Source organism: Fragaria vesca, linkage group LG5 (assembly GCF_000184155.1).
Source record: "Fragaria vesca subsp. vesca linkage group LG5, FraVesHawaii_1.0, whole genome shotgun sequence".
Taxonomy (NCBI): domain Eukaryota; kingdom Viridiplantae; phylum Streptophyta; class Magnoliopsida; order Rosales; family Rosaceae; genus Fragaria; species Fragaria vesca.
Genome location: NC_020495.1, coordinates 26,242,900 through 26,267,870, shown reverse-complemented (window position 1 = coordinate 26,267,870; position 24,971 = coordinate 26,242,900). Strand labels below are relative to the sequence as shown.

At 37.8% G+C, this 24,971-nt stretch overlaps 5 protein-coding genes and 1 non-coding gene across 7 annotated transcripts; all 6 read right to left on the bottom strand.

Moving 5' to 3' along the window:
- Positions 1-281: 281 nt before the first annotated feature.
- LOC101304588 lies at positions 282-2,835 on the bottom strand. Its single transcript, XM_004301820.1, has 10 exons — positions 2,371-2,835; positions 2,063-2,209; positions 1,832-1,978; positions 1,677-1,739; positions 1,524-1,600; positions 1,305-1,410; positions 1,052-1,154; positions 796-941; positions 639-704; positions 282-521 (listed from the first exon to the last, which is right to left on the bottom strand). Exons 1-10 carry the CDS (start codon positions 2,833-2,835, stop codon positions 282-284), a joined length of 1,560 nt encoding a protein of 519 aa, XP_004301868.1.
- Positions 2,836-4,087: 1,252 nt separating this feature from the next.
- LOC101310804 (pentatricopeptide repeat-containing protein At5g15010, mitochondrial-like) lies at positions 4,088-7,397 on the bottom strand. Its single transcript, XM_004300519.1, has 3 exons — positions 5,740-7,397; positions 4,403-4,560; positions 4,088-4,305 (listed from the first exon to the last, which is right to left on the bottom strand). Exon 1 carries the CDS (start codon positions 7,358-7,360, stop codon positions 5,819-5,821), a length of 1,542 nt encoding a protein of 513 aa, XP_004300567.1. The 5' UTR covers positions 7,361-7,397; the 3' UTR covers positions 4,088-4,305; positions 4,403-4,560; positions 5,740-5,818.
- A 1,678-nt stretch (positions 7,398-9,075) lies between these two features.
- LOC101310520 lies at positions 9,076-10,795 on the bottom strand. The gene is made up of 4 exons (XM_004300518.1): positions 10,286-10,795; positions 9,675-10,174; positions 9,249-9,510; positions 9,076-9,150 (listed from the first exon to the last, which is right to left on the bottom strand). Exons 1-4 carry the CDS (start codon positions 10,659-10,661, stop codon positions 9,089-9,091), a joined length of 1,200 nt encoding a protein of 399 aa, XP_004300566.1. The 5' UTR covers positions 10,662-10,795; the 3' UTR covers positions 9,076-9,088.
- A 4,107-nt stretch (positions 10,796-14,902) lies between these two features.
- Positions 14,903-17,517, bottom strand: LOC101304297. Its single transcript, XM_004301819.1, has 4 exons — positions 17,429-17,517; positions 15,856-16,354; positions 15,283-15,725; positions 14,903-15,160 (listed from the first exon to the last, which is right to left on the bottom strand). The coding sequence occupies exons 1-4, from the start codon at positions 17,492-17,494 to the stop codon at positions 14,903-14,905; spliced, it is 1,266 nt and encodes a 421-aa protein (XP_004301867.1). The 5' UTR covers positions 17,495-17,517.
- A 2,285-nt stretch (positions 17,518-19,802) lies between these two features.
- Positions 19,803-21,712, bottom strand: LOC101304009. The gene is made up of 7 exons (XM_004301818.1): positions 21,610-21,712; positions 21,315-21,463; positions 21,059-21,206; positions 20,915-20,974; positions 20,465-20,820; positions 20,065-20,331; positions 19,803-19,977 (listed from the first exon to the last, which is right to left on the bottom strand). The coding sequence occupies exons 1-7, from the start codon at positions 21,710-21,712 to the stop codon at positions 19,912-19,914; spliced, it is 1,149 nt and encodes a 382-aa protein (XP_004301866.1). The 3' UTR covers positions 19,803-19,911.
- Positions 21,713-22,373: 661 nt separating this feature from the next.
- On the bottom strand, positions 22,374-23,573 carry LOC101310226. Of its 2 annotated transcripts, XR_184763.1 has the most exons (3): positions 23,428-23,573; positions 23,215-23,353; positions 22,374-23,108 (listed from the first exon to the last, which is right to left on the bottom strand). It is a non-coding gene; the product is annotated as an uncharacterized LOC101310226 (transcript). The 2 variants fall into 2 exon arrangements; XR_184762.1 differs by having other exon boundaries at positions 22,374-23,353.
- Positions 23,574-24,971: the final 1,398 nt, after the last annotated feature.

Genomic DNA, 24,971 nt, shown 5'->3' with positions numbered 1-24,971 from the left:
ATTTGTGCCTCTATTACTTGCAGCCTTCATTACTGTAGTTCTGGAATCATAATGCAGTTGTCAATCGTGTAAGAACTAACAAGTTGGAGAACAAACAGATACAAAATGAATGCAGGGGAAGTTCTAATCCGTTTCCTGATCAGCTGCAAATTGTATTACAATAAATTAAACTAGTTACAATTGAGTTTTCTGTGATCCCCAAAATTCTCCATGGCAAGGAGAACCCACCAAAGTTCAAGTTAAAAAACAAGACTCAATAATACATATATACAGATGATTCTTCAGTCATCTACAAAACTATACCGAATCTGCTCTCGTGTATTCAATAAGATATTCTTAGTAGCCCAACCTCGTGCCACCATTTGTTCATTCAACAGGCGCATATCGCCTTGTGCACGGCATTTGGACTCCTCAATCAATTTTCGCCATTCGTTTAGAGCTGAGTCTAATGCATCTCCAGCATCCACCATGTCCGCCCACCTATTCTCGTCCATAAGCAGGACTCTGCGGATATAGCATGCCTACATAATGAATTGACAAAAACATAAGACAAGTTAAAGGCCCAAGAACTCACTAATTTAATAATATGCAAAGTTTTCCTTTTCTATTTATATTCTGAAAATACTATAATCTATTACCTGCAACAGACCCTTGATAATATCTGCAGTGCTGGCTCTTTCCCGAAGACAAAGAAGAATTCCATGCTGTCATTGATCAAGGGGACAAAATTAAGATCATTCAGAGTAGATGATACACAAGCACACAGACACAGGTTGAATATCCATCAATACTCACTTGTTGAATTCTTCGTTTTCTTGTATAAAATGTCTCCATGGATATGAAGTAATAATCATCATCACTAGTAGATCTCATCGCCATCATGGACAACTTTGGGATCTGATTCTTGGGATCCAAGTATCCTATTCTGATGGGCCATGATCCTTTGTCTGATAGAAACCTCAGTCATTGGCTTGAAGCTTATATGTACATTAAATAAAAGAAATAAAATTTGAAACAGGGCTACGAAAATAATGCATGTGTAAGACCCAACCTTTGCTCTGCAGAAAATCGATTCCTTCTTCTTTACTGACTTCTGCAGGTGAAGGAACTTTACCTAACTTGATCCAAGTATTTAGTAGAATTTCAAGTCTACCCTGAAACAAGCAATGGCATGTATAAGGAAATTGCATTTCCATTATTCCTCTAAGACAGGGAAATGGTACATACACAAACTGGTGACATAGCTAGACTAACAAGAATACGCTGCTAAAATTGAAGAGGTAAAAGGGAGAATGCTTACTCGCCTTACTTAATGTTTGTAAATGAACATGTTTAAGCCCTTGATATATTCCACAAAGGTCAAGTGCTGAGAAAATGGGGTATATGACAAAGGGCAAGCTTGTCTGCAATCTGGAACGTCAATCACAAGTTAGAAACTGATACGAAAAATAGGATTTGATGACATATCAGTGAAGATAGTACACAGAAATAAGTATTTTCCGAGTTTGGAAGTGAAAAATAACCTTGGGTTGTTCTTCAACAGCATATTCAACAATGCAGCAAGCAAAAGGCCAAGATTATCAAAGCACACCGTTTGAATCTGAAAACCATACTCCCAGTCAGGATATACAGAAGGATAGTTGATAGAACCTCAATGCTTAGGAAAGATCATATACCTGTGCCTTTGCCGAAAGTTCACCAAGGTTATCTGCTATTGCAAAGCTTCGATGAACAGCTGACTGCTTATACAGAGGAATAACTTGCACACTCAAAACAAGGTGCTAAAACTAGCTCATAATAGTAATAAACAAACTTGCAACTCAGATCTTACACTAGTTGCTATATAGCAAGCCAAGCTTATTTGCTTTGCAACATTGGCTAAAGACGCAAGAAGCAGGAAATACTGAGGATATGCAGGTGTCAGCAGCTCAACTCCAATGCTCAACGTGAACAGAACCGAGGTGGAAAACCTAACTCTCTTCAAACAACAAAAACAAGACATTAACAATCCGCTGAACCCATATACATCACACTCTAAAGCAAGCAATCCACAAACACATACCTTCAAATTGGTGTCAAAAGCAGATGCTAAGCTAGCAGTATAGACACACCTACTCAGCCTTCCAAGTCCATCCTTCAAAACCCAGTTAAGAGCAGCAGCCGCTGGAAGCGAACGAGAGTAACCAATCCCAATGGCCCGAAACATTGCCTAATCAGTGTATAACTAACCGTATAAACCAAAAATTTCATTCATTTCTTTATCTTTCTCTTCCACATTCATCCATTCATTCTCTACTCTCAACATTCTAATCCAACCCTATAACAACATTATCGTAAATTTGACCAATTCACAATGCATAACATTGATACCTGAGTAGCAAGAACCTGCAAAGCAGAGCTAAAAACCCGGTGCAAGAATTTCCACTTCACATAGCTCATGTAATTCTCACTCACTTGCTTGGGGATAAAGAAATCCCTAACACCACAGCTACAAACTCTACAAACTTTCCGAAATCCATCTTCGAAATCCAAACCACCAAACGACGCCGCACAGCCGTCAACCCTCACTAATTGCAAACACTCCCCATCCCAGAAGTACCTGGAGACCCGACCCGACCTCCGAACCACCACCGGGAGCCGACCCGGAACAGGACCCGGGTCGTCTCCGAGGGCTTCTTCCGGGTCGTACCCGATTGAAGTTCTCAAGGAGTTGGTAAAGGTTGGGGCTTTGATACGGAGCTTTGTGGGGAGCGAGGCTGTGAATTGGGGTTGGGGGATTTTCCATGAGGGGAGAAAGTGGTGGGAGGTTGGAGATGCATAGAGAGCTGATTGCATGAGAATTGGAATTGGGAAATTAGGGTTTTGAGGGGTCTAATTTTGGCGCGTTTTAATAGGGTTTAGGGGTTTGGAAGTAGAAGAAGCGGTTAGTACTGAATGAGCTAAACACCGAGCTTCTCTAACAAACAGTGACCAGGAAAAAGAGTAGGTCCTTTCTTTATTTTTTATTTTTTTTCAACTAAAGTTGATATGTTATGACAGTGTTCATATATCGAGAGCAAGTCCATCCATTACTGAAAATCCACATCAGCAATCCAATTCAGACCTAAAAACTTTAATCCACCCATGAAATGGTTCTCTCATTTTCTAGTCCAAATTAGATTGAGGGGATAGAACCAACCCAGGTGAGAGGAGAAAAGAAGCCCATGTTAGATTAATCTATGTCAGCCCAATCCCACTCATGTGGGCTGCGTCAGCTCGAGCCCACGCACCGACTTACTCTCTTTGGATGCCTGTTCCAGCCACGGACGAATTGCAACCAAAAGAAAAAGCGTGTGTCTCCCCGCGTTTTGTCACCACATTTGGGTCCCATGATACCCTCCATTGGACCTTCAAGCATATCTCATAGAGCATTTGTAACAATTTCAAGACAATTTGAATGTCTAGATTGTCTGTTTTTTATTATGTTTGTGTGCTTTTCATTAAGAAATTTCAAATAATTGTATTTTTATTTATTTCCTAGGCTTGGCCTATCAATTAAATGTTATGGAATAAAAAAATAATTTTGAGTAATTCATTTTGTTTATTTAATCACTATTTATTTATGATTGAATCATTATTCACAGTGACCCAGAGTAACTCAGGTCACTGTGTTCAATTAAACTCAACGGGTGAATTTGCTCTGAATTGCCATCTCTGATTATGAGCATTTGCGTATAGTTTCTATTCCATTCGAAATTGCTTGCTAGAAAGTGTGAGATAAGCCATACTCTAGATGAGCTTGTTGAACTGTCTACAAGTTCATTGGTTTGAAAGGGTTGGCCAGAGTTCTATAGGTTCTGCTCTCTAGACTACAGGTAACTTCCTAGTTTTCCGATATGAAAGGAATTCTACATTCAAAGTACTTAATCAATCTATAGGGACTAAGATGATGTCGACCCCAGACCTCAGGGCATTGTCCAATTCATTTTGAACTTCCTACTGTCAAATTACTCAAGCATCTAGTCCTCTTTGCTGTTGAGGATGACATTACTGAATAGAATAGTCATGAGCTAAAACAGGAACAAGATGCATTGCCTTCATTTCAATGATGCATGAGAATTGGCAGAGAAGAGAATAAGGTAAACATAATAGCTTTACAGTTGAAAACCAGGACAGAATATGAAATAGTAGCATCATGGAGATTGGAGAGATGGATGTGCTAATTTCCAATTGCTGGTGGAATCAGATTCTATGAACTTCATCTTTCCAGCTTTCTCTTTTCCTTTTTTTTTGACTTGAACTGAACCGCGGTCATTTGCGTTCCCCCTAGGCGAAAATACAAAGAATAAACATATGTAAAGATTATCCAGAAAGTGGACATAATGGATCACAACTACACAAACAAATAGCACAGATTACTCACCTGGCAAGGTGCAATTTGCAGCTTATGTGGCCCGGAGAATTGTAACATCAAATACATATTAATTGGAAAAAAAACATCCAAAAGGTGTATACCAGTTGTAGCAAGGACTACATCATCTCCACCAGGGTGATCTTTTTATATGTCAACACATCGTAGACCTGCAATTAGCAAATGCAGCATATGTAAATATCAGAGTTTTCACTAACGAGCATGAAATGAAACTATGACCAGAAAAAGATCGATGACAACTTTTAGACTTTTACTTCTCTAAAAGCAGATTAAACCAACAAGCAATGAGAAGTAGAGTCAAAATTCCATAGGACATACACAATCCCAATCAAAATGATCACCCTTAAAACTGCTTTGATGCTAGGAAATCAAAACATTATTCGGATGGTATAAAACCTCTTGTATCTATGGGATTGTCCTCATTCTGCAGACTCGAAAATTAACAACAGAAGACACCCAATCCCAGATACTCACCACATCTCAACTCCAAAATATTAACTTACGAAACTGCCAAACTCAGATAGCAAACAATAACCTCCACATATGAACAAATGCAAAAAGAAAGCAGTGGAGGATAGAAGCCATCAAATTAGAACTGTAAAGGGAAGCGCAACAGTTGGAGAACTGACCAAACATATGTCTACTTAACCATTCACCAGTTGATTTCATGGATAATTTGGTCATCTCTTCATTTTTGATTCTGCAGAATGAGGACAATCCCATAGATATAAGAGGTTTTATACCATCCGAGACTCCGAGTAATGTTTTGATTTCCTAGCATCAAAGCAGTTTTAAGGTGATCATTTTGATTCTGATTGTGTATGTCCTATGAACTCAATTAATGGGAACTAGTAAGATAAAATCAACAGACACACCTAATTACAGAACACAAAGCAAGAAAAGATGGAAGGCTTAGCACTCAAGAGTGACAACCATTGATCAAAGGTTTAGCTAATCTTTGAATTAGGGAAACATTAAAACACCTATGATTGAGACTGAAATAATGCACACAACAGAGGCCAAAGCATAAAAAGAAACTCTATTCAACACTGCTTACTCAAAGTCTTGTTTGAATTACAGAAACTGCAAAACCGACCAGTAACATAAAAGATAAAATATTGGTATTTCTCTTGGCCTTCCCCACACTTGATTGAATTGATACACATAGTAAATTCTATGAAGCATGAAATGAAACTTTATTATCCATAACTGTGATCAAAGCTCGCACTTGTTTCAGTGAAACTACGAAATCCACATATATTCATACAGACAAATTTACCATTTTAACTTTGCTTTTTAGTCTTTTTTTAACAGAAACGGTTGTGTACCTTTATAAGCTCATGGAAACCTGATGCTCAAGGTTGCTGACCAACCATGCCCTGCTGAGATCTCTCATTTCAATGAAATCTACTGATCCCAAAACGAAAAACCCCTTACTTTTACAACTTTCCTACTTTCAGGTTGCTGACGGAAATCTTTTTCCTGAGGAGATTTCTTGTGGATTACTAGTTTAGTATTCGTAGCTAGCTGAGTACGATCCACTGGATCAACTTCTCCATCTGTTGTTTGGAATTTGGAAGTCTGCTGCTTACCAGAGAACCAAGCCTGAAGCATCTCTTCTGTCCTCGGTTCTGGCAAATAGTGCTTATCTATCATCTCTGTATAATATTTGTGGGCTTCCTCCAACTTCCTATTCAGAAAGAGCCCATGTATGAGCACAATATATGAGCTACGATCAGGACCGGCTCCATTCTCACTCATCTCACTCCACAACTTGAACACATTATCAAGTTGGCGCCATCGACAGAATTTCCTAATCAGCATTATGTAAGTATCAGTATTTGGAGAGCAACCGGTGCTTTTCATCTTTTCCAAAAGCTCAAACACTTGGTCTGCGGTTGTTACAACACGGAAGAAGGGATGGTAAGTCTGAATTGTTGGAACAAGGCCTCTTTGCTCCATCATTTGATGCAAGATGTGTTTAGCTTGATCAATTTCCCCGGCCTTGCAGAGAGTCTTGATGAGGGAGTTGTAAGTGACAATGGTAGGCGCAAGACCCGTTTCCTGCATGGTTTTCATGAGATTGGTAGCTTCATTGAGGTGTCCGGCTTTCCCAAGAGCATAAATGAGTGCATTGTAAACCTTGGTGTCAGGCTCAACATTCAATTTCTTCATGCGGCGGACGATGGTGAGCACCTTGGTGAGATTGGAGGATTTGGAATGGCAAGAAATGAGACATGAATAGGAGATGGCATCGTGCGGGACGCCTCGGTTGGTCATCTCAGCCCAAATTCTTTCGGCATTGCGGGGGCTACCGATGATGTTAGCCCAACCGTTGAGGATAATGTTAAAGCTCTTGGTGTTGAATGGGAAGATATGTGAGTTGCAGAAAAGTAAGTGCTCGGCTTCAGGGACGTTATTGTAGCGGCAGAGAGCAGAGAGAAGGCCGTGGAAGTCGTCCATGCCAGCCTCCAAAGCAAACCGCTTATAAGCGTAGAAAGTGTGAATGGCCTTCCCAACATCACGAGCACATGAGTATTTTCGAATCATGAGCAGCAGAGTTTGAGGGGTGACAAGAGAAGAAGAACCCGAACCTGAAGTAGCACAAGTACGCATTTCGTCGATCAGCGCCCAGGCAGTGTCGAACTTCCTCATCTTGCCTAGAATGGAGATCATCGAGTGGTACTCACGCGCCGAATGCGGCTTCTGCTTTCCTGCCCAGAGGAAAAAGGTGAAGGCTGATTCCCAGTCGTTGCGGAAACGCGAAAGGATCTCCACCACCAGCTCCGGTGAGGCTGCCACGCCGGACTGCTCCAGCTTCTTCTTCAACTCCACAGAAGAACCGCTGCTGGAAGAGCGCAGATCCAGAATGAGTTTGATTGGATCTTCTTCTCTTGCGACAATTGAAGTAAAGGAATGCGTTTGAGGCTTGAGCCTCACTCCCATCATTCCTCCACCGTGGACAACCCTGCACACCCATTTTACTCTTCTCATTTTTCACACATCAAACCCTGAATCTCTAGCGCCGCATCCAAAATTTATCACTCCGCAGGGGCAAACGGGCCGGGTCAGGCCCGACCCCGCACGGATAAAGAATAATTGAAATTTTTTTTAAGAAAACAAATTTACTGGTCAGTTTAATTTTGTGATAATTCCTTTATAAATAAACTGACCGGTCAGTTTCTTGTTTAGGAATTGAGATTGTGATGAAAAATTATCACTGTGTAATAACACTTAAATAATCTAGTTTCGTTGTTCCACCGTTAAACTATTTCACACACAGATAAAGAATATTTCAAAATTTCTTGAGAAAGAAAACTGACCGGTCAATTTAATACCAATCAGTTTAATTTTATGATAATTCCTTGATAAACAAACTGATCAGTCAGTTTCAATGGTGGAACTGATAGATGCATTGAGAATGTGATGAAAAATTATTTCTGTGTTGTAACACTTGAAATAATCCAGTTTGTTGTTCCATCATTGAAATTATTTCACACACGGTTAAAGAGTGATTGAACATTTCTGGAGAAATAAAACTGACCGGTTTATTTTGTAATAATTCCTTCATAAATCTCAAGAGGCATTTAGTGTTATTGTGTTAATAATGGGTGTGGAGGTATTGGCGTAATTGTTCGTAACAGTGAAGGTGTGGGAGTCCCCATATTAGCTAGACCCTTCTTACATGGCCACTCTGAGCTTTGAACATTGAAGTGGAAGCATGCAGGGCGGGTCTACTTCTTGGTATTCACCGAGGGTGGACAAACATAGATATTAAGAGCGACTATCTATCATGTTGATTACGACATTACGGCTACAGAGGATGATTTATCTAAAATAGGTAGGGTGTTGGAGGATTGTAGAATGCATTTCAATCTGTTCACATTCGACATTTCAGAGAGCTGGCAAATGATGTTGCAGATAGATAAACACACCTAGCGAGTGTTGGTGTTATTGTTGATGTATGGTTAGATAAGACTTATGTTATTATTTAGGATGTTCTTTGAGAGAATGTTAGTCATATTTATCATGTAGTCTGTGGTTCTGGTTTATTGTTCCCCCTCCCCCATGCAAAGTACCTTTATTAATGAAATAAGAGAAACTGAGCAGTAGCTTGGTGACTTTCCTTAAAAAAAAATTGAAAATTCATTGAGAAACAAAATTGACCGGTCAGTTTAATTTTATGATAATTCCTTGATAAATAAAATTGATTGGCGCAATCAATTTCTTGTTCCACTGTTTAAACCGACAGATACATTGAGACTGTGATGAAAATTATCTTTGTGTAATAACACTTGAAATAATCGAGTTTCATTGTTCTACCGTTGAAATTATTTCACACACGGATGAACAATAATTGAAAATTCCTTGAGAAATAAAACTGACCGGTCAGCTTAATTAATATAGAAATAAATCTATATTAACATGTTGCTTATCCTTGTTGCCACTTACAAAGCTTCTGCATCACCCTCATTGCACAGCAATGTTTTCCACCAAACCTCTACTGTTTCATATTGTTCCCCTAATGTCTTCACGTACAACTCAATTATGATCCTTTAAGTTCCCATGCATTAGAACATAATAGCTATATAGTTGAATCCAGGACAGAATATGAAATAGTAGTAGAAGCATCATGGAGAGATGGATGTGCTAATTTCCAATTGCACTGAACTTCATCTATCCAGCTTTCTCTTTTTCTTTCTTTGACTTGAATTGAACCTCGGTAATTTGCCTTCCCCCTAAGCAAAAATAAACATATGTAAAGATTGTCCAGAATAAGGTGGACAAATATCACAAAATGGAGCACAACTACACAAACAATTAGAACAGTTTTCACCTGGCAAGGTGCAATTTGCAGCTTCTGTGGCCCGGAAAATTGTAACATCAAATACATATTTGATGTTGTCAATCAACACTAAGACGCACACATCACCCTCTTTCAGATTATTTGCCTGCGCAAATTGCCTCCAACCAGTTTGTAATCTGACAAATTTCTTGACATGATAGAGACTGATACACCAACTTCTCGTATTAACCCGAAGGTTGATGCAACTACAATGCTTTTTGAGATGTCTCTCGGCAAAAAGACAAGGAAAATGCTGAAAGAGAAACAAAGGAAAACGTGTAAGACAATAAGAAAAGTTTCAGATAACAAAACAGATGTGAGAGGAAGTATGCTTGCTTGATTTTCTGGTACTGATATCTACATGATGAATATAGAAAAAGTTGTGATGGCCACGCAGATTGTCTATAGAAATCTTACCACCCAAGCTGCATGAACATGTGAAGGAGACATAGCAATTGAACAAGAAGGCTTGTCAGATTTGGATATAAAATCACTAGCTCTACAACGAGCTATAATGTCTCCGGTTCCCTTGTGTTTCATTACTGTGATTTTTTTATTGCTAGATGAGCCACTAGCACCTGTTATGCTGCTTTGTGGTTTAGCTTTAGAACTGTTTATCTTTCCCTTGTGAAGCCCTGATGATTTCCTCATTGTTTTTGCTTTTGAGCATTGTGGAAACTCGTACAGAATTTCAATAGAATCATCACTTTTTTCTTCATCTCCATCACTTTCTTCTTCCTCTTCCTCATCTTCATTTTCACTGTCAGCTTCAGTTTCATCCTCCTCGCTCTCCTCTTCTTTGTCATCATCGTCGTCATCAATGTGCATCCTCCCAAGAGCCTCCAATTCTGGTTGTACGAGTCTTTTTGAGCTAGAGGTACCTCCCACAAATTGTTCCGCCGGAAATCCATCTATACCTGTAAAGATTAAATGAATTATAGGTTACAACTTAATTACATGCCAGACATATTTGACCAAAAAGAGAATAAGGTAAACATTGCCGTGAAAACAAACTATACATTCCTTACTTGTAGTTCCTGATTTCTTATACATTGCTCCATTTACTGCTTTATTACTCCAACTTGTACCGTCTTTCTTGTGAGTCTGATGACTTGGTAACGAAGATTTGTTCCCTAGCCCTGCTCTCCTTGAGCTGGGTGGAAAGTCATCCAAGATTTCAACAGATGTGTCATCACTATCAGCTTCTTCCATCTCTCTGAAGCTAGCAACATAGTTCCTAGTGACCTCTGCAAACTCCTTTTTGCAGGCATTTTCCCCATATATGTGGACATAGAACTCCGAAATTCCATCATAGAAAAAAACTAGAAACTCGCGACCCTTTAAACCATTCTCATGCACAAATTCCTTCCAACCATTTTGGAAATAGAACTTGTGATTATCCATTTCAATATCAACAAGCCAAGTTTGAGTGAGGATTCTAAGTTGGCATTGTTCAGGTACATTCCCATCAAAATGCCTAAGAAAAGCTCTGGGGATCTTCTGCAGATTAGGATGTAGACAGAATCATAGAAATAAAATCAGAATATAAGGCAAACCAGTTTTATTTAGACCCCAATAGTGACTATGATCTTCATATTAACTAAGAAAAGGGAATGCTTCAGGGAAGTAACTCAAGTAAGTCAGTGCCTTAGACCAGTTCACATATTATTAGGATTTAATTAGTGCTTAGGCAGCTATAGGTTGGGTTTATGGAACTAAAGAGAACTAGTTCTTATTGCATGTATAACCTAATTACACTCCAATATGAACAAAATATTGGTGGGAGCGGTCATTGACTCAATAATAATGAACTCAATGAATGGGGAATAGTAAGATAAAATCAACAGCCACACCAAATTACAAAACACAAGGCAAGAAAAGATGGAAGGTCTAGCACTCCAGAGCGACAACCATTGATCAAAGCTCACTTTGAATTAAGGAAACTCCAAAACATCTATGATAGAGACCGAAATAAAGCACACAACAGATGCCAAAGCATACTTTGTTCAACACTGCTTACTCAAAGTCTAGTTTGAATTACAAAAACTGCAAAACCCACCAGTGACATAAAAGATAAAAGATTTAGTATTTCTCTTTGCCTTTCCCACTTTTAATTGAACTGAAAGTCTGATACACATAGTAAATTCTATGAAGCATGAAATGAAACTTTATCATCCATACCTGTGGATCAAAGCTCACACTCGCTTCAGTGAAACTACAAAATCCACATATATTCATACACAAATTTACCATTTCAATTTTTCTGTTTAGTTGAGGAGCTCGGACTTACCAATTTGTCACAGAAGTGATCCCCTATAAGAACCTTGAAGAAAGAGGGGTTTCTTCTTGTTGCCATCAATATTTTGCTTCTTCTTCTCAAATGGAGAGCCTATGTATAAATCTGTGTAATTTTTTTTTTTTTTTTGGGTCTGTCAGCTGATAAATACTTCAGTACTGATCTCAAATTTCTGATCAATTTTCAAAAATATATTATCATCAATTTTCTTTTCACACTTGCACTAATTTTCGATATATATTACTATTTTGATGATTTCTTTTGGAAATAATGCAGTCTGCACAATAACCAGTGTATGACTCAATGTGGCAAGGTTGATTACTACATGGCACCATGAACATGGCCAGAAAAGTGAGAAAACATCTCACAATTATTTTCTTGTGGTTTAAAAGCATGCCCCCATTATAATACAAATGGGACATTGACAAATCCAAGGGTAATTGGAAGAACCTTTCAATTATTCTTCTTTATCTGTTGGGTTCAAAAGAGTGTAAAAGAGGTAATGAAATAAAGACCATCTTAATTCTGTGCAGCAAAGTTGGTCATTTCCATAGCAGAATGTAATAATTAAGCTTCCTCACCAGACCTCTTGAAAATGACATTGTTTTGCTTCCTTAGTGGCTATAGATATATAACTTGCCAATTTTCAACATTGTCACTATAAAATAATGAAGATGGGTGACAGTTAAATGGTCAAAGTAAAGATGGATTGAATACCGGCAAACAAAGGTAAGTAAAAAGAAGACAGATAGCTTGTGTAGGTATAATGAGTGATGCCTTCAGATGATAAGAAAAGTTGAAGATCATAGCATTGACATGTATAAAATTAGAGAGATCTTATATAGGGAAAATACCCATTTAGTACTAATTTAAATCCTTTATTTCTCATTCCAATGATAATCTTTTTCATTAGCCCATTTCAATATAACATAACATTTTTTATGCCCAAATACACAAATCTTTATGCCCAAATGCACAAATCTTTACTAAAGTCTTAACAAATCATATATTTTAAGACTATTTTACCCTCACCCTTTAAATATGCATAGAGAGAGAAAATGAAAGAGAGAATACTTGGCTGGAATCTCATCGGACTCTAGTAACCGGGCGTCGGACTCTGGTCACCGGAATTTCCTCTACCGCGGGACTCCGGTCACCAAAATTTCCCTTGTAACCAGTTACTGACACCTAGTAACCAGTTATTGATCAGTTACTGACACCCAGTAACCAGTTACCGACCCCAGTAACCAGTTACTGATTAGTTACTGACACCCAGTAACCAGTAACTGACCCCTAATAATCGTGTTACTAACCTCTAATAATCAGTTACTGACCTCCAATAATCAACTTATTTCATCTTATAGTAATAGAAAGGAAGAAATATCAGAACATAATCCAGTTATTGACCCCAATAATAGTTACTAACCCCCAATAAAATGTTGAAACATTACTGTGAGGCCCATAAGGGCATCCAAACCTCCAGCCCGTTGTCAAGGACCCAAGCCCAAACCAAAAAATTGCTCTGGGCACCCAAAGCTGGCGCCCAAACACTTCCCGACCGGCGTTGGCGTCGACTCCGGCGTCTAACCTTACGCTACAACTCAGAACCAGTCTTCCTCTGACCGTCATACCTCTTAGAGACTAAGCAACAACCAACCTTCCTCCGCCGCCCAGCAAAGCTCACCGTCCTCAAGGACGCTGTTCGGGACCCCAATTTGCTGGAGGCTAGCGACGCTGCAACTTAGAATCCTCACACCTTCCTCAAGTCCACTCACCTTTTCACCTTGTGACTTGAAAAAATCACTGCTACATTCGTCGCCGACGCTTAGGAGGAGGCTCAGGACCAGATCTGCTTCAGTTAGGCCGAGCGGCGAGCGCCAAATGTCGACCGCCAAAGGTCGACAGCCGAGCACCGAGCACCGATTGACAAGAGCAGAGCATCGAGCCCTGAGCGCCGAGCGAAGGGTGACGAGCGCCAGAGCAACGACGAGGGCTCGGTCTCCAGGAAGGAATCAAACGCCGACGTTTTGGATTTGGATAGTGTTTCCGGCGTCGCAGGCGGAAGAGAGATGGTGCAGCAGCACGGCGGAGGCGAGGATGGTGAAGGAAGGAGAGAGAGAGAGAGAGACGGTGCAGCACGGCGGAGTCGAGGATGGTGAAGGAGAGAGAGAGAGAGAGAGAAGTTCTGATCCAGAGACATGGTTACGTTTTTTTTTTTAGATAACATGCAAAGATTAATTTTGTCTTTTGTTTATAATTCATTGAAATGGACGTTTGACTAATATTTTCATTGAAATAAGCTTTTGAATACTTGTTTCTGACCATTTAGGTATTTTCCCTTTTATATATTCGATTGTGATCAAAGCAAGAACTGAATTCTCAAAACTATTTACCAGGCTCTCTTTTTTACTTCATCCATATCTATTGATCCTTGACCATGATTTTCCTTCCTTGAAACACAGAAAATACAAGAACTGACATCGTGTATAAGGACAAGTTCAGAAACCAGCAGATTACTTTCCAATACCAAGAACAACATTTCCAGTATTACTAGGCTTCTAACCAAAGTATACATCAAAATTTCCTATTCAGTATCAATAACTTCATATTCTAGTGAACTAGTGGCTTGATTATTTATCCTAGTTCCTTCAACTGAATATTTCAAACATGCTTCTGCATCATCCTCATTGCACATCATTGTTTCCACCAAACCTCTCTACTATTTCATATTGTTCCCCTAATGTCTTCACAACGATCAAATATGATCCTATAAGTTCCTATGCATTTAGAACTTCATATCAACAGACAATAGCAAACCAAAAGATTAAACAAAGATAAGAACTCAGCAGGCTAGGTCTCCCCGGCCAGTTCTTGTTCAAATGACATAAATGAATCTAGTAATAATGTAACAAATCTCTTGAACCCATTTAATCGCCTAACAGCTGCACCATTCATGATTGATGATCAAACTTCTTCAGAAGACAATCTACCTACATTAACTTAGAGAATCTGAGACCAAGTCTTGAAGAAACTAGATTTGCATCATGGGATTTTAAACATTCTGCATATGATAGTTGAAAATAGAACATGTAAAAGCAAATAAGGGAGACAAGCATCATGGGATTTTAAACATCTCAATTTCTCAAAGTAAGGTGCACTACTCCATTCTCCATATTATGGTTCATCTCTCTGGCCTTTTGTTTTAAGTTTTTTGAGTTGAATCATTCCTCAGCTGCTATCCATCCCCCTATGCAAAACAAGAAAAAACAAAGATGTGTGAGTAGATTTTGAAGAAGAGGAGACCAAATGAAGCAAAAATTCACAAACCAACAGATAACTGACCTGTTTACTAGGTGCGAACAGCATCTGTAATGTGGAAAATTGCAACATCATATTCAAATTCAATGGCATTGGTCAATACAAAAACACAAGCATCGCCAGTCTTCAAATTATTGTCAAGTGCAAATTTAGTCCAGCCAGCCTGTAATCTTGTTATATTTCTAAGATAATTGACCTTGACATACCAAAATCTCTTCTCAACCCTAAGGGTGATGTGGCCAGGCTGCCGATACTTAAGATGTTTCTCGGCAAAACTGCATGGCACAGCCTGAGAAAGAACAGGAAAAACAAACAAAGGGTAAGTTTCAAAGACATATAGAAGTTCTTCGTCCTGATAATGATATCAACAGATGGAAGTTTTCAGATTTGTGATGGATACAGAAAGCTTACAAGAAAACTTCCACCAGCATATGTGGCAGACAAGGAAACCACGAAACAAGGGTCGACAGAATTAGATTTGAAGATATTAGCTCTTTGTAGAGCTATAGCTCCTAGAATCTTTTCCTCACCAGACAAACCACCAGCAGCATTGACTTTGGTTTTTGCTTTCGCATTAGAACTTTTTCTCTTTCTCTGGTGAAGAATCGATGCTAATTTCCCCACTTTTCTTGAGCATCGTGAAGACTCGTTGTGGGTTTCAACAGAATCATCATCTTCCTCCTCCATCTCTTCATCTTCAGTTTCTTCTTCTTCTTCTTCTTCTTCTTCTTCTTCTTCTTCTTCTTCTTCTTCTTCTTCATCTCCATCTTCATTTTCGTCTTCATCCTCCTCATTATGAACATCATCCTCATACTCTTTCTCATCATGATCACAAGAATCATTATCAGAAATGTCTGCAGGTAAGTCATAATGGATGGAATTGATACCATGGTTAGACTTTTTAGCCACATCAATCAAATAACAATAACCAAATTGCAGTGAACACATATTAATTGTAGAACAAAGAACTATTGTATTCCATACTTATCATTTCTGATTTGAACCAATGTGCATCTTTCTTTTTCATTGCTGACTTCTCAAGATGTGGAAACCTTTTTGGGAAGCTGAGGGTGATATCTGCTTTACCACTAGAACTTGTTTTGTTTCTCTTGTGAGGCAGATGACTTGAAAGCAAAGATTTGTCCTGTATTTTCCTTGGACAAGGTGGAAAGTCATCCAAGATATCAAGAGATATCTCATCCTGATGTTCATTAGCTTCTTCCATCTCAGGCACACACAGCTTTTTGCAGGTATTTATTCCAAATACTTCCACATGGAATTGTGAGTTTCCAGCATAATCGAAGAGTAGACGTTCACCACACACTAAGCCATTGTCTTGCACAAAATCATTCCAACCCAGTTGGAAATAGAACTTGTTATTAACCTTCTCCACATAAACAATCCAACCCTTACCTCGGGTTCGAAGACAGCACTGGGAAGGTACAGAGCCATTAAAACACTGGAGAAATGCGCTAGGGATTTTCTGCAATGAAAGTGATCAGGAAGGCAGATTGGTTTTAATGATTCTCATAGCATAAACAGACTAGGCTTTAATTTGAACAAAACACAGGTAGTCCATAGACTCCATAATACAAATGGGATTAGTACAGTAATTATGGGTTCATTTGGTGACTAAATGAGATAAGTACGACAAAAATTTCCCTCCCATGCATTAAATTAAAGCAAACAGACCCCCAGACTTAAGATAGTAATTAACACTTGCTTAGAGTTCAGAGCACAGGGCAAGTAAAGTTTCAGTTTAATATTGAAGAATCGAAATTGTATGCTGATTAGAGCTCATGTTTGAATCACGGAAATCACAAAACCCTCTTTGTAGTAAAAATGTGAATAGAAAGATTGTTCATTCTAAAGAAGTATACCATAACCAGTTAAGGGATTCTTAGTGCTGTGTTCCTTAGGGAGTTGGCTAGGCTTAATACGCTCCGGTACTAAAATGTAATTCTAATACTTGTTCATATACTCCAGAACACAGACTATGAACTCATTAGAGACTACTTACTTAATTAGGAATTAGTAAAATTCAAGCAAGCAACAAATACGCAACCCAATAAACTGAAAAAAAGTAGCAATCACTAGTACAGAACAGGGATATCCCCAGTTCTATTATACTGAAACACTCACTTCCATATTCAAAATTGTTGATTCAATCAAGTTCATATTTGTATCAGGGAATAAACAGCAAAACCCACTTTGAAATAAAGTTTGTACTTTTCTTTAGTTCCTTGAACTAAGGGCAGGATACAAAAACATGGTTTATGTGAACAAATACAGAAAAGGCTGTAAACCATGGAACAAAACTTAAGCTTCCAAAAATATTGATATATTGCTCAAATTGACTCTCTGGAAACAGCACGTACACATACCCTCTTAGACATACCCAAATAAAATTTAAAAACTTAATATTTTTGAAATGGTCTGTGTTTCAAGATAAACTACAAAACCCACATTGATATGAAAAAGTAATAACAGTGGGAGCTATACACAGGGATCTTCATTCTTAAAGTGAAATATACAGTAAGAGGGAGCTTGGACTTACCAACTTGAAAGAGAACCGATCACCCTGAAGAACCCTGATAAAAGATTGGTTTCTTTCTGTTGCCATCACAAATTTTTTTGCTTCTTTCTTTCTTGCTCTTCTCACTCTCAAGTGTGGAGAGTCACAGACACAGTAAAGAACTAAAGCAAATGAAATTTCAAATGACTTTTTAAATGCTTTATTGTTTTCCTTCTTTCCTTGCACTATATGAAGTTGAGTTATTGCACAAATCACTATTCTAGCTTTATGTATTCAATGCAGTTTGCTATATTGGTGATCAGTTTGTTTCTAAATAAGGTAAGGTTAGCCCACACCACCTTGACATGGTCAGGAAGCAATCTCTCAATTTCTCTCAATCCTATCCCCATATTTTATCTAACATAATTGCAGTTGCACAGATTCTCCAAAGCTGAATCAATATGCAGAGCAGGGCTTGTCCACAAATCTACACTCTTTAAAAAAAACAAATTACAGGTGGTCAATTTTCATAGTAAATGTGATAGTTGAGCTTACATGACATGCATTAGTTGTTTCATCAATGTCGAAAACTATAAACTTCCAGTACACTGTCATTTATGTCAACAGAGATAAGGAGGAAGGAGATTTGGTGAGGTAAGAAACTAAGAATAGTAGAGAAGCAATCAACTAACTATACCATAAATTTTTTGAGAATGTGTTTACCAAACAAAAGAGATCTAAGATTAGTTACCTGGAATCTCTTTGATTATTTCAACTTGAATTGATCTTCGGCCCTGGTTTTCCCTCGCACCAACACAAAGAATGAAAAGATTAAAAGCATGCTGGAACTTAAGACAATTTCATACAAATTGCTTACTGGCTTTTGGACAAGGTGAGATGGATTTGCATATTAAAAGCATGCTGTCTCATAAGATGCATAGTTGTTACCGATTCAGAACCAATTACTTCGTCTTCGATCGGACTAGTGGCATGATATGTCCTAGCTAGTTCCTTATCAAAATCTCAACATATCAAAATCGATGAATTGACCAAAAGCCCGAGTGATTTCCTGTAACAAAAGGTTAGGATGTAGATAGAGAAGAATGTAGTAAACCAAACCACAGATTATGCAAATTACTTTGAATACCAATTTAGACCCAGGACACATTGCAACCAGGCAACTTATGTTTTTACCAACAATGAAAGAATCACAAAAAGCAAAGCTCTACCCAAAAAATCTTTGGTATTGGTAAATAGGATTTTCAGTCACCAAATTAATCTATCACAAAGAGTCATTTAAAGAAGCATAATTTACACTTACCATAAACAAATGAATACCTTAATCCGGGAATAACAGGATTGGGGTCTCATCTGTAACTTCGGATGATAAAACAATGCAATTTTGTAAATAACAATTTTGTGGTATATATGATCCTTCTGAGTTTCTTTCACTGCAAATCAGTAATAACTAATAACAGGGACTTATCTTCCTTTATATGTGAAGTGTAGAATAGAGTGTGCATATGGGAGAGTTACTTACCCATCATGATTCTTCTTCTGCTTGAATTAGGGGTTTTCTTCCTGCACCCCTTGATTTTTGTTGACAACATGGTTTCTTTGTTTTTGGTCTGTTCTTCACCTAGGGTTCATTAGTAGTGATTCCTATGTTGCCGCAGTTCTGAACTTCTAAAACACCTCACTTATTTACCCAGAGGGACTAATAGGAAAGAAATTTATTTCTTGAAGGACTCTGCTCATTAGTTGCAAAAATGCAATGTGCCATGGTTTCAGAAACTCAACAGCCTAGCAAAATTGAAAGAGTGAAAGGCACGTACAGCATTCATTCCTGTACAACAGTGTCACTGTCATATATTCTATGTTTTTGAATTAATGCCTTGCTAATCAGAATGAAAACAGTCACCTTTGATTGCATTAGATTTTGCTTGTCCAATGGTTTGTAGTTCGTTAATTAGTTTGTTAATGCAGTCACCAGTTATTAATTATTTAGACCACTTCGATACAAGTTCGTTATGCTTATCTTCATTGCAATTCAATCTCTTCCAGCAAAACCTCTCTACAATTCCAACTTATTCCTCAACTATCTTCATGACTATGTTCTCTCCATGACTTTAACAAAAACAAAATCTTAAATAATCAAAAGCGTGCCAATGTAGAACTTCATGTCAGCACCAGACCCCAAAAAACAAAACAAAACAAAAAAAAAAAAAAAAAACCCCTACCATCCAAAGCTTCTTCAAAGGGACAGTAATCGATTCAATGATAATAATATGCTCCAAGTCACAGCAAAGCTGTTGAAGATTTTAACTGCTAATCAGTAAATAAAGTAATAAACCATAGATCATGATTGGTGATCAAACAACTCGCCAGGTGAGTCTAATGTAGGAGAAATAGAAGCTACGTACATTCTTCAAATGGTAGTTGAAAACTATAATATAAAATTTCATAGAAGCATCATATATGGAAGCTATACATTCCAATCTCCCGACTGAGAATACACCATTCTATCACTGATTCTTTCTAGACTTCTGTTTCCTGTGTGTTGAATCAGTCCTCAGCTGCTTTCTTTTCCCCTAAACAAAAACAAGAAAAACACAAAGATGTGTAAATAGATTTCGCAGAAGCTATAAACCTAATGGAGCATAGATTTACAAACCAACCTGTGATGAGGTGCAAACATCTGTTAAGTGGAAAATTTCAACGTCAAATTCAAAAGTTTTGGTATTGGTCAACACAAAGACACAAACATCGCCCATTTTCAGATTATTGACTCGCGCAAATTCAGACCAACCAGCTTGTAATCTGGTTGTCCTCCCAATATAATTGACATTGATCCAAAAGCTCTTCTCAACAGACTCAACCCAAAGGATGATGTGATTAGGGCGCCGTTCAGTAATATATTTCTCAGAAAAACTGCATGGAAAATTCTGCAAAAAGAAACATGCATGTAAGAGAACTTTTGAAAATAGATGCTTTATGTTGCCTTAAGTTTGTCACACTGATATAGTGATTATCAACATACAGAAATTCACCAAATTGTAATGGATACAGAAAGTTTACCACATAACTTCCACCGGCGTATGAGGAACCCAATGAAACCACAAAAGAAGGGCTGGCAGACTCAGATTTGAAAGCATTAGCTTTCCCTAGAGCTATAGCATTTAGGGTCCTTTCAGCTCTAGACAAGCCACCACCACTTTTTATGTTGCTTTGTGATTTAGCAATAGAACTTGTCCAGTTTCTCCTTCTCTTGTGAAGCCTTGAAGATACTGTTCTGGAGCCTAGTGGAACACAGCTAAGTGTTTCACTAGAATCGTCATCTTCCTCCTCCTCCTCCTCATCTTCAGTTTCTTCTTCATCTTCACTTTCATCATCACCCTCCTCATCATTTTCATGATCCTCATTATCAAAAATGTCTGCAGGTACGTCACAGTGGATGGAATATATAGCATAGTTAGTCTCTTTGGTACTTCGATTGAATAACAATTAAAAATTTGATAGATAACTTGCCTGGTGATAAGCTCTGTGTTTCTGCTTCTTTTGTGTGGAAAATGACAACTTCGATTAAAACTATAATGTCTTAAATCAACGTAAATGCACACAGATCACCCTCTTCCAAATTATTGTCTCGCATAAATTTGGACCAACAACTACCATGTAATTTGCATCTTTTGGTAGCAACATTATCACAAGTCAATTGAGCCCGCCATGTCCTCACTCTCCCATTTGAAACCCGAATGAAAACATCACCAGAGTTCTCAATAAATGGCTTCACTAGCATGGTGAACTCTGCTGGCAACCACTGAAAATTAAAAAAGAAAGCAGGAAAAGGACAATTAGACAATATCTTCCGTCAATATTTTGTTTGACACTCAAAATGATCTGTATATACAAGTTTGCAAGGCCTCACCACAAATTTGAACTTCATGTAGGAGGGCTTCATGGAAACTAAGAAAGCAGAAGGGTTTTCTGATTTGAATGCTTCAGCTCTGATGCGAGCTTCCCACAAACCCTTTTCTATGAATCTTTGTGTGCTAGATGTGCCTCCTCTATCTTTCTCTGTACAAAAATCAACTTTCCTGGTTAAAGATTTTATTCAGATGTTACATACTAGAAACAGAAAATGCAGTAAACACATTACACATATAACATGGTACAACAATAGCTACATAATACCCTACTTTTCATTTCTGATTTGGACCAACGTGCCTCTTTGTTTTTCATTCTTGCTTTACCACTCGAACTTGGCAGAGGGCTTGACACTGGAGATTCATCTGAGATTTCAAGAGATACTTCTGTTTCAGGCATTACAAACAGCTCTCCACAGGTGTTTTTTCCAAAGATATCAACATGGAAGTGTGAGTTTCCACCATAATGGAAGACTAAAAGTTGCCCATACTTTACACCATTCTCTTGAAGAAATTCATTCCACCCCTTCTGGAAATAGAACTTGTTATTGACCACTTCCACATGAACAAGACAAGTTCGGGCTGCGGTTTGAAGATGGCACTGGTGAGGCACATTTCCATGGAAATGCTGGAGAAATTCTGTTGGTATTTTCTGTAACAGAGTGATAAAGGAGGCAACTTAATAGGATTTAAGGAATTTCAAAGCATAGCGCAGTCTAAATCGAATATGAACAATACATAAGTGTCCACAGACCTGCACCTTAATACAAATGTGAGCTCATTTGGAGAGAAGAAACAAAACTAAAAGGGCTCAAACTAAAATCAAGCATCTGACCCCATAACTCCAAATAACAAAACTACGTAGGAGTAACTAACAGAGGGAAAGTCAAGTTTAAGACTTCATTGGAAATCACAAAACTCACTATGCAGTGAACAGTAACCTTTTTGTGTTTTCAAGAATCAGAACTGATGATTGAAAGCTCATGTTTGGATCAGGGAAACCCACTATGCTACAGATTTTTTTTCTTTTTTCTTGTTTTTTGTCTCCTTTCCAAATAAAACAGGAATTTCAAAACATTATTATGTGAACTCAAACACACAGTAATAAAGGCTAAGAGCAAAGAGTCTATGATTTTTCGTATTGAAGATTGTTTATCAAAATGACTAAGCTCACAGTTGACTCAGGTAGACTACAAAACCCACATTTTGCCAAAAGAATGAAAAGAAGAAACTACAAAAGCCACTAAAAGCAGGGCTTCGTATATAACTATATATCTTTTGCTTCCCTTGGGTTCAGATAAAGACTACTTGAATTTGAGCATCCAACACTCCAGATTCAAATCTCATATTCTACTCAAAGCTCTAATCTGAGCCAGAGAAGCTAGACCCACATTGAAATAAAAACAAAGCTAATATCTTCTATGCTTCATGGTTTCTTTACTAGAGAAATCACAGGGGGTTTTTTCATATTCAAAATGAAGTATATGGGGAGCTTGGGACTTACCAACTTGTTAGTGAACCGATCACTCGGAACAATTTTGAAAAAAGAGGGTAGCTTTCCTCTGGTAGCCATCAAGGTCCCTGTTGCTTTCTCTCGCTCTTCTCAAATGGAGGACCAATTGCTCTCTTTTTCTTCTTATGCTTTCTGACCACAGAAGAGCCTGAATGAAATAGACTTTGTGGAACACTACTCTGCTTTTGAAGTGGTCTATTTACTACTGAATGTCATTGTGAAAGGGTTGGTGTCCAGTTGTAATGACTAACATAAATTGCAGTGGCAGGGATTTGATATGAATCTTAAAGAAATGGAGCAGAGGAGTTAAGGGTGAGTCAGCTTTCAAAGAGTGCAGGTGATGCTTATATGAAAGAGGCAAAGAAATAAAAGCTTGTTCAGTACCTTACCATATCTCCCATATCAGGATATACAAATCCCACCACAATCCATCATCAATATTGATGCTGCTGCTTAGACTGCCATGGGTCTCTCTCTCATTGATGGTTCTGCACGTTTTTGTTTGTCTGGTTCCAATTCTCCTTGAATCTGATTCAAACCATCATCAACATATTTCCATTGAAAATTGCTCAAATCATCTCACAAATCAATAAAGATTTTACCTTGAGCCAAAGGGTCAGCTTGGTTTTGGGTTCCCATAGCGCAGCCGAGGTCTCCATTTTGGGGAGCTCAGTTTCATAGTTTCGCTCCAGTTTGCTGCTTTTCTTCTTCGTCTCCAGTTGTCTGTCTTTGTTCAGTTTCCTTTCCTTGTCTTCTTGTTAAATTGGTTTCAGGTAACTTGTTTAGTTGGGCTTTGTTTCCTCCTGGCCTGCTATTTGTGTCTTTCTAGCCTTGGGGCTTTTGTTTAATAAAACTAGCCCCTATAGCCGCGATACATACCCGCGATACTTGCGTGTCGAAAACGTTTTCAATAAATAATTTTTTTTTCTCATTTGTAATTATTTTTGGGTGCGGCTATTGCCACCCCACCAAATGTTTTGTTCACCCCACATTTCAATTTTAAACTAAATATTCCAATACTAACCCCACAATCAAGATTTTTTATGAAAATATAATATTAAACTAAAATCTATAAATTCGAAACAACAATAATTTTCTACATCTTTATATCGGAAAAAAAAAAATAACTCTCTACATCTTTTAAATCAGATTTGAGAATCACTTCAATCTTCAACATGGTAGTTATACGGTGTGGTGGGATTGTTCGTTCTTATTTTTATTTTATTTATGACTTCAAGTGTAGTCTTTCATATGAGAAATTTTGAGAAATAACCCTTGTTTGATCATCAAGTTCATTTCTGACCATGTTTTTTTTCTTAGTTGAAAAATTGACCTTTTAAGAATGTAAAAGGTCATTAAGACTCTTATCAAACTCTCACACTATTTATGTATGATAATCTTATCTTGTATCTTTAGAAGTTATGAAAACACATTGTCACACCCTTTGAGGCTTTGATTCCTACTCACGGACAAGCCTCGTAACCTCAATGTTGTTTGTTGACATTAAGGATGGAGTACCATGGTCAATACCTTCCTCCCATCTACATTATATTCTCTACATGATTATAGAGGATATGAAAACTAATCTTTCAGTATTGAGAGAAAAAAGATACTCATCATATCGATAAGTTTAAAGTGCTGCTTCTGGTTTTCTTTTTGAAATTTCTTTGACATTGCTTTAATCAATCATTCTTGATGAATTCACAACTTAATATGAAGATGAGCAGCAAAACGTAAACAATATTTGCAGACAAAGGCCTGCACAACTACAATCTAACAAAATAATAAAAGTCTCACTCCTTAATCCACCAGTATTCATTCATAAAAATGAAGAAGCACACAATCATACTTGTACCAAACCACGCAATCATGCTTGCAAACAAATAAAACTTGTAATTCTCAGTTTCAACGTATGTATTATATCCATCTTCTTGAACAGCCCTAATTATTCAAGAACATAATCAAATCCCAAGCACCATCTTCTTGAATAGCCCTAAAAACCCTTATTATTCAAGAACATAATCAAATCCCAATTAGTAAATTATTATCCAATTATAGAAATGAAACACAGAGAGATTATCAATCGATGTACATATCTTCAACAAAGATTCTTTATATATATATATATATATATATATATATAGTA